This window comes from Ascidia mentula, chromosome 7 (assembly GCF_947561715.1).
Source record: "Ascidia mentula chromosome 7, kaAscMent1.1, whole genome shotgun sequence".
NCBI lineage: Eukaryota > Metazoa > Chordata > Ascidiacea > Phlebobranchia > Ascidiidae > Ascidia > Ascidia mentula.
Genome location: NC_138572.1, coordinates 6,467,362 through 6,477,629, shown reverse-complemented (window position 1 = coordinate 6,477,629; position 10,268 = coordinate 6,467,362). Strand labels below are relative to the sequence as shown.

The 10,268-nt window shown below is 39.4% G+C and overlaps 1 protein-coding gene across 1 annotated transcript; it reads left to right on the top strand.

Moving 5' to 3' along the window:
- The first annotated feature begins 357 nt into the window (after nt 1-357).
- On the top strand, nt 358-1,709 carry LOC145909201 (uncharacterized). The gene has a single exon (XM_082996532.1). The coding sequence runs from the start codon at nt 444-446 to the stop codon at nt 1,422-1,424; it is 981 nt and encodes a 326-aa protein (XP_082852658.1). The 5' UTR covers nt 358-443; the 3' UTR covers nt 1,425-1,709.
- Nucleotides 1,710-10,268: the final 8,559 nt, after the last annotated feature.

The window sequence follows — 10,268 nt, the reverse complement described above, 5'->3', positions numbered from 1 at the left end:
GAACCATACAATGAAAGTACATTCAAGCTTCTTATCAGGCTACTGTTGCGCGCAAATGTACCACAAGGAAGTACTATATGTCTACTTATGAGATTGCATGCGCTATAATGACAACTAATTAAAGTCTAGGCGTATACATTGCAAGCAAAATGCCTGGTCCAATTCGGTTTGGTTTCGCCAACGCTGGTTTACCTAAAAAGGATATTAGTGTGTTAAAAACTGAGAAATAGGATTAGTAACTGGTTATATTACGGAGTGAAAATTATTAATTATTATAATATGTAATCCTTGGTTAGCACGATGTTATAGTTTAGTGAATCCAATGAGATACCAAACGTAGTTTAATTGTTGAACAGGTATATGTATATATATATATTGTACCGTCAATACGATAACTTATTTGCAAGATAACAATAAATTTAGCTGACACCAACCAATGCGAAATGGAAAACGTCACCACCTCTACTGGATTAAATCAAACGGATTTCGAAGGAGCTGTTAACCGCTTAGAACAGCCAGAATGGATAATTGCACAAGCGGCAAACTTTCTGTCAATTTTGCTAGTCACGTGGGTAATTACGTGCATGGTCATTTACGGCTACAGGACCGGAAAGTGGCGTCGGGCAAACCGTTCTGATTCCAGCAAGATTAACGCTGGTGCCGTGTACACTTCGGCCTTAGTAGCAATGGTTGCCAGCTATACAGCGCTACTGCCTTCCCAAGCTGTATTCAATTTGGGCTATGAAGACACAAGCAATCGCCCATGCGAAATGGCCCTGGAGATCTACGTAGCGGGCTACGCTGTGAGCTTTGTGAACATTTACGCATTTTTGTGGTTTCGCCATCGATCCGTTTACCAGCACCCGTCTATGTCGGCTCTTGCTGAAAAAGTTTGGCTTCGAAAACTGAGCTGGGGAAGCATTTTCGCGATATCCAGTGGTCTTGTGTTCGCGGGCTTAGCTTATATCATACCAGAAAACTACAAGCGTTCAAAGCGAGGTTGCGTCGCAAGACCAAGGTCAGAGTTCACCTCGTGGCCGGTATACATGGGAAATGTTTGCGCCATCACGGGACAGGCTCTACTGCTTTTCATATTTCTCTACCCACTGCGATTCCAGAGTTACAGCAACCGCACCGAGAGACGCATTCGTCGAATCCTCAAGCGCTCCGCTACATTCGCCGTTGTGTGTGTGGCCACTGATCTCTTTGCCATGGCAACGCTTCTCTTCATCGTTCCTGAAAGTTCGACGCGTCACGTGACCGTCACAGTGTACAACGTCAGCTTAATGACCAACCTCGTCAGCATCTTACTGTCGTTTGAGTCTTGGAAATCGATCCTATTTAGGCCGCGCACAGGTGGAATTAAACGTGCATCTGGCGCGATTTCCTCACAAGCTACTTCTGCTGCAACCACCGATATGTAAAAAGACGGTCGTTTGGAGAGGTTTCCGTTTTTACGCAAGACGATCGCAACTTTTGCACTGATGTTTACAAATTCGACAACATTTAAAGGGGTTTCGTCATGGATTTATCTATGGTTTTATATTGTACAATTTTTGTGTCCTCTTGTGTTGTGCTATTTGCCCTTGTTCTTGGAACACCTCTCATATACATATCACAATGTTAAATCTCCTCTGCTTCGAACAAAGTTTCTTCTTAAAATTTTATATTTGTAAACTTAAACACTTTGCGCACGAAACTTGTGTACATCATGCTCTGTTTCTTACAAATACCTTCCAGAAATGGGATGAATATATTTCGTTATATCCGGAATACAATTGAGAAACTGCAGGATATTGTATTTACATTTAGCAAGCTACCGGCAGTACCATTGTTTCGACATATCAGGTCATATCAGTGCAGCTTAGTGACTAAAAGATGATGTGGTCGGGTTTTTTTCACATGGGTTTTTCTGATAGTGATTTAATGTAATGCATTCCAGGTGGTTGTCGTGCGTCTATTAACAACATTTACCAAACTGTATGTTTTTGCGGTTTAAGCCATTGCCTACTCCGATTATATTCAAAACAATTAGATCACAACGTCACTGAATTGGGCGTATAATATATTGCTTATCTAAAATGGTTTTCAAAATCAAAACCTCGGTTATATTCGGTTGTCCCTACAGTACACAATACAAAACCGAAACTTGTTGCATCAAGAGGCTTGTTGCTTCACTATATACACAACCGAAACTAATAGAAGACTTACACATCAGAAGGGTGCATATCACTTCTATTTATACAAACTTGTCAATATGACTGGCACACAAAAACAGGCACGAGGTCAGCTTTCCCGTTAGGTTTACAGCAAACAAGGTCATGGCCTGGTGCTTGATATTGCATTCGGTGTCAAACAATGTAACGTCACAAACGAGTGTTGAGCACTTTGTAAACATTTCAACAGATGCTGACGCTCAACTTTGAAAATCATTTTTTCACAAAAAAAACTGTACAAAATATCAGTTTCTTGAAGGTAAAATGAAACTGTATCCGAAAATCAAGCCCTTTTCTCTCCTGTATTTTCGATAGAAGAAGCCTCACGGGATTCCGCTGCCACCCCTTTACGACAAACGCTCTTGAGGATTTCAGACCACGATTCAAAGGACAGCAAAACACTCATGATATTTACCATTAGGTTAAATGTGTACACAGTAAGAGTAACATGTCTGGTTGTGTTTCCAGGTAGAATCACAAGAATTACCATGGCGACAAGGTCGCTAGCCACACAAATGGTCGCCAGTGCAGCCGACCGCTTTAGAATTCTGAGAATGCGATGAGCATTGCTTCCTTGGGTTTGCAAGCGCAGAGGATAAAGGAACAGAAATAACATAAGACCTTGTCCAACCAGAGCAATAACATTACTGACGTACACTGGCCAGATAGTGTACTGATCTTTGGGAATAGAAATACAGCCACGGTTGGAACTGGTGTAATTGTTCGGGTAAACGAAGGCTATACCTGCGAGAAGCCATCCGCATGTTATTATAGCAAGTGCGCTCCAGTTTAAGTAACGCAGCCACGCTTTATCTGCCAAGTCCATTGCCGGATGCTGGTAAATTGCACGCTGACGAAACCATAGGAAAATGTACACACAGGCAATGGTCAAAATATATCCCAGGATGCAGAGGTCCATTCCTACCTCGCAAGGTTTTCTTGAACTGTCGTTGTACCCGATGTTGAAAGTGGCCTGGGTAGGAAGCAGACACAAGTAACTCAATAAAAATGAGGCAACCGCTGCCGTGTAGACTGCGCCTGCGTTAACTTTTGAAGCGTTGGATACGTTTTCATTTTTCCACTTTCCAGTGCGACGCCCGTTTACAATAAGTGCCACACTAACCCACGTGACTGTTGCTATGGAAACGACGTTGAAGATTTCTGCTAAAATCCATTCCAACTGCACAAATTTGTTAACCGCTGGCGGAATAGCAGTCGTTGTATTCATTTTGTTGCTGTTATACTTTTCTTTTAATTACTTGACTTAACCTTTAAAAAAACACTGAGATAATTGACGCTTGCATAAACATTCATAATTGTTATTTTTCACATACGTTAAGAATTAATTATATCAGCTGCAGACAGATGGCTACTGTTTCGACGTAATAAATCTCATCAGTGTAGCTTGCTGTGTATTTTTAGACGATCTGACAAATAATTGAGGATTTCCTTAATATCTTAAAAAAAACTAATACTACCTAAAACCAAAGCAGTAAATTTTATATTATTGTTACACTGCTTTATCTGCAACAGTGACAAGGCCTAAGATGTTGTTTTAGTCAACTACTCCTTCATTTAAACCAAGTCCACTATGAGGTTAATATTTTCACAGCTTCCTGTGACAAAAGAGTTGAGATGCAGAGGTTTCCGCATTATCTAACTGTTCAAACAGATATAACTAAACGTCAATGTGACTCGCAGCTTGCTAAACTAACGTTTGCAAAGAGAAAGCGCTAAAAGTATATTAGATAAATCGAAATAGTTTAAACATACGTTGATTTCACCACCTCATATTGACATAACTAATAATCTGATAAAACTGTGAGTACTTTGAGACGGGTTAAGTGGGTAAAATCATGTAATAGAGTTTAAAGATTTCAATTATATCATACGTTGTCCTTATTCTGCATAGTACAGCTGTTTGTGGCCTATCAGTAGGGATCGGTGCCCGTTTAAAATTAAATCAAGAACAACAATACAACCCTATTTAAAGTTAACTAAATTAACGTACAAGTAGTGAAAGTAGCGTGGCATTACGTTAATAATTCAGTCTCGGTTGCACGTCGTGACCGAAACAAGATGTGCAAGTTCATCATTTTATACCAAGGCTTTGACAACAATCTCGTAGCAAACTTCATAGCTGAGTGATGACTAAGTGAACGTTGACGAAACCAAAGAAAAGTATATACACAGATAATGGATAGAGTGTAGAGAATGACGAAGGTGTCCATTGCTATTTCGCAAGTTCGTGTCGACCCGTTGTTGTATGTAAGAGTTAAAAATATACTTGCAATAACAGCAAGTTCGAACAAGTCATAAGAAAGAAAGCCACTGTTGCAGTATATACGGGACCTGCGTTCACTTTTGAAGAGTTTAAAACATTTTCTTTTTCCCATTTTTCTGTGCGAACACCGTTCACTGTAAGAGCTACACTAAACCACGCGACGGTTACAAGTGCAACTACGTCACATATTTCAAATGCAATCCAGTCAGGCTGCATATATTTCCTAACCACTTGTTGAGAATTAGTAAAGTTCACCATTGTAATTTGCTGTTCTTTCAAAAGTTGACAATTTTTACAATTTTTGTCACAATATTTTGAGACTATAATCGCTTCTTTCCCAGTTGTTCAGCGAAGTACTTCATTTACTATGTTACCTGTTATGCAACACATAATCTGTTGAAATTGAATCTTTGACGCACTTAACTGAATTAATCTGACATTGGAACAGCGGATTTCCAGTCATTATTTCGAGGTGAACTGTGCGTAGCAATACAAAAAAGCAAGAACCTATCGGTCATGCTTGTTCCGTTCTATTCTGTGGTTCAAACGAACAGCGAATAAATTAGGCATTGGAACAGCGGACGTCATGCTGTTGCCCATCATGACGCAATTCCTTGCTTCGTATATTATTATTTTAGGGCTTTAGGATCTCAGGTAGAACAACGCACAAATAAATAATTTTTGTATGGAAGATTTACATGCTGTTGTATGACAAGACATAATTTCTACCAATCTGATTATCAATATATTCACACTTGACCGTTTCTCAACTACAGTGAAACCATATGAGGTACCACCTCAGCTGGCGACCTTAACTATTTTCAAAATTTTTATTGCTAAAATAATCTCTAAAACGCCTACTTCTCCACAAGGAAATGACGACTTTTTATAGACATGAGTGCTCAAAACCGGCCACACTTGTCATTAATCCGGATCGGTGATTTCGGTGATTGATAAACCGTGAAGAGTTAATTACGTGGAACTTGAAGTCCGCGAGCTGCACGGTTTACTGGTGTGAGAACAACCATGCTGAACTGTGTTGCTAAGTGAGGATGCAAAACCTGTAATAAACGTTCAGTACTCGGTTGAGACGTTCATTGCTCAAGGGGCAGTCGGATGCTTTTGCTTGGTCGTAGTGAGTTCAAATCAGCGCGCGGATGGTTGTTTGTTTATCATCTCTCGCCGTGCGCGATTGTTCATTTGGCCGACACAGATCATAAAAATCACTCGAGCAATTTAAACTTGGTATTCCAAACGGAATAATTGGACGTTCAACAGAGTCCACGCTGTGTTTTCGACCTCGACGATCAGTTTATAACGATGAAAGTTAAAGCCGACTCTGATCACTTTACGGCTCAATCACTTTACATGGATGATATTTATGACTCAGTTACACCGAGCATCGTGCTGACACCTTTCGCCGATTGCTTTGCTAAGGCAACTAGTCGATGATTGCCTTAATATCTTGACAAAACTATATAATCACCTTGAACCAAAGCAGAATTTTGCATTAGCGTTACATTTCGTTGCCTCCTACTGCGACATGGCCTAAGATGTTGTTTTACCACTTCTCCTTCGATTAAAGCAAGCCCACGATGAGGTTAATGTTTTTACAGCTTCATGTGACAATAGAGTTGAGATGCAGAGGTTTCCGTATTACCCAAACGTTTTAAACAGATACAACTACACATCAATGTGACTCACAGCTTGCTAAACTAACGTTTGCAAAGAGAAAGCGCAAAAATTGTATTAGATAAATAGAGAATGATGAATGGAAATTGTTGAAACATATGTGCTGATTTTACGACCTCATATTGACATAGTTAATAATCTGATAAAACTACATGAGTACTGTGAGATTTTTATATGGGTAAAATCATGTAATAAAGTTTTAGGATTTCAGCTACATAATACGTTTTCCTTATTCTGCATAGTACTGCTATTTGTCGCCTGTCGCTGGCGTTTAGTGCCCGTTTCAAAATTAAATCAAGGACAACAATACAACCCTATTTATAACATCAGTGAATACCTTCTTTCTTGTTGGTGATTGAATTAATTGCAAACAAATTGCGATGGGAAAACAAAAGTCAGACTTCCATGTGTGATTTTATGTCAATAAATTCCAACGGCCAATGTTAATGCAGTGAGGTATAAAGCTAAAAGAATGACTAAATTAACGTACAAGTAGTGAAAGCAACGTGGCATTACGTTAATAATTCAGTCTTGGTTGCACTTTGTGACCGAAACAGGATGTGGGAGTTCATCATTTTAAAGTGTTATACTAAGGCTATGACAACAATCTCGTACATTGAAACTATAATATGAACTTTGGCGATAATTTCCTGCACATTTAGCAACCATACAAACTTTGTGGTAAACATATAGTTAAGATTTTGATTCGTGAAGGGCACAGGCGTATCTCTCGAAATGCTGAGTGAAGCGACTTCATTTCGAGTTCGTTTTTGTGATTACGTCACATCCCCGTCTTTACTTTGCAACTCTAGGGACCAATATTACTTTAGCCCGGGACAAGTAATTGGCACCTTAAGGCAAAGCGACGAACCTTTTTCTTTGAACAATATGATCAACATCAATACTTCATGCAGACACTACACAAAGTTTGAGTGGTGATAATTTATGCATAACAGGTAAAAATGACAATATTTACAAAACAGGTACAAACTTAAATGCAAACATTACATAAAAAGATGCCAATTCTGTTCTTGTTTATATAGTGAGAGTGCGAGTTAACATAACATTCAAATCAACCCCTGGGCTATTTGCCGCAGCACATTGGAACGCGTTTGTACACAATGAGGCGCTCGAGAGTCAAAAAGATGGATTGAACAGTCGGCAATTGAACGGCAAATCAAAATGTTTTTTGTTGTTCTTTGCTACGTTCTTATAACGCGCCTGTTTGCCATGACACAAATATACGTGGTGCACGTTGTCGTGTAACGAATAAAACGTTTCATCCTATGTTGGCGCTGAAACTCGAGAATCATTTTTTTGCACATGTTTTCACAAAACAACTATACAAAATATCAGTTTCTTGACGGTAAACTAAAACTGTATCCGAAAATCAGGCCCTTGTCTCTCCCGTTATTCCGATAGAAGAAGCCTCACGGGATTCCGCTGTCACCCCCTTACTACAAACGCTCTTGAGGATTTCAGACCACGATTCAAAGGACAGCAAAACACTCATGATATTTACCATTAGGTTAAATGTGTACACAGTAAGAGTAACATGTCTGGTTGTATTTGCAGGTAGAACCACAAGAATTAGCACGGCCACAAGGTCGCTAGCCACACATATGGTTGCCAGTGCAGCCGACCGCTTTAGAATTCTGATAATGCGACGAGCATTGCTTCCTTGGGTTTGTAAGCGTAGAGGGTAAAGGAACAGAAATAACATAAGACCTTGTCCAACCAGAGCAATAACATTACTGACGTACACTGGCCAAATAGTGTACTGATCTTTGGGAATAGAAATACAGCCACGGTTGGAGTTCGTGTAATTGTTCGGGTAAACGAAGGCTATACCTGCGAGAAGCCATCCGCATATTATTATAGCAAGCGCGCCCCAGTTTAAGTAATGTAGCCACGCTTTATCTGCCAAGTCCATTGCCGGATGCTGGTAGATTGAACGCTGACGAAACCATAAGAAAATGTACACACAGACAATGGTCAAAAGATAGCCCAGGATGAAGAGGTCCATTCCTACCTCGCAAGGTTTTCTTGAACTGTCGTTGTACCCGATGTTGAAAGTGGCCTGGGCTGGAATCAGACACAAGTAACTCAATAAAAATGAGGCAACCGCTGCCGTGTAGACTGCGCCTGCGTTAACTTTTGAAACGTTGTACACGTTTTCTTTTCTCCACTTTCCAGTGCGACGCCCGTTTACAATAAGTGCCACACTAACCCACGTGACTATTGCGATGGAAACGACGTTGACAATTTCTGCTAAAATCCATTCCCACTGCACAAATTTGTTCACCGCTGTTTTCGGATTAGCAGTCGTTGTATTCATTTTGTTGCAGTTAAGCTTTTCTTTTAATGACTTGACTTAACCTTTTAAGCTGAGATAATTAAACGTTTGCATAAACATACGTCATTATTATTTTTCACAAACGTATAGAATTGATTATATCAGCTGCAGTCAGGTGGCCTCTGTTTCGACGTAAAAAATCTCATCAGCGCAGCTTGCCTTGACTCTTGTAGACGATCTGACAATTAGTTGAGGATTGCCTTAATATCTTGACAAAACTACAACTACCTAAAACCAAAGCAGAAAATATTATATTATCGTTACACTGCGTCATCTGCAACAGCGACAATGTCTAAGATGTTGTTTTATTCAACTGCTCCTTCAATTAAACCATGCCCACTATGAGGTAAATGTTTTTATAGCTTCCTGTGACAATAGAGTTGAGATGCAGCGGTTTCCGCATTATCTAACTGTTCAAACAGATATAACTACACGTCAATGTGACTCACAGCTTGATAAACTAACGTTTGCAAAGTGACAGCTCTAAAAGTGTATTAGAAAATTAGAATGTGATAATGGAAATAGTTTAAACATACGTGTTGATTTTGCTACCTCATATTGACATAATTAATGATCTGATGAAACTATATGAGTAATGTGAGATTTTTGAGTGGGAAAAATTTTCCAATAAAGTTTTGAGATTTCTACTATAGCATACGTTCGCCTTATTCTGTAAAGTACAGCTGTTTGTGGCTTATCGTTAGTGTTCAGTACCCGTTCCAAAATTAAATCAAGGACAACAATACAACCATATTTATAACATCAGTGAATACCTTCTTTCTTTGGTCGTGATTGAATTAATTGCAAACAAATTGCGATGGAAAAAAATGGCCGGTTACTTCTATTTGTGACTTCATATTAATATATTCCAACCGCCCATGTTAATACAATATTCCACAAAGAAATAAATTAACATACAAGAAGTGAAAGAAGCGTGGCATTTATTTGCAAAAAAGCCATATTATTGCAAAGCTGCAGACAGGGTGTGTACACGCACTGGTTCGACCTGTAAGGTCTCATCAGTGCAGTTTTGAGTGGCACTGTGCTAGCTTTTACACTAGCAGGCACACTAGTCTTCACTTTGTGGTACCTTTCGGTCAACGTCGATCTACAGGGTACCGTATACTGAGTACCGAAGACCTTACAGGTCGAAACAGTGCGTGTACACACCCTATCTGCAGCTTTGCAAGCGTGGCATTATGTTATTATTTTAGTCTCGGTTACATGACGTGACCGAACTAGGATGTGCGAGTTCATCATCGTGTAGTTTTATCCAAAGGCTATGACAAAACACTTTGACTTTGCAGCCATGTTTCCAAATAATGGTAACCATGACGTCAATTTCCTGTTCCTGCGGCATCCATACGAATGTTGAGATGAACCCGTCTTCAGATATAAATAGAGACAATTAAGGTCAATACAGTGACCTTTTTTTGACCAAAAAGATTTCTTTGTATGACATTTATCTGCAATGACTGCTGCTTTTTTGGCAGATTTACATACCGGTCTGTATTTTGCAATTCTAGTGAAAAATATTACTTTAGCCCAGCACAAGCAATTAGCACAAGCATCGACACTTCATAAGAAACACACCGAAACTCTTCGGTGTTATTATTTTATGCATCGCCGATTAAAACGACAATATTTACAAAACAGGTACAAACTTCAATGAAAAAATTATGCGAAAAGATACAAATTCAGTTCTGGTTTATCGGTAGTT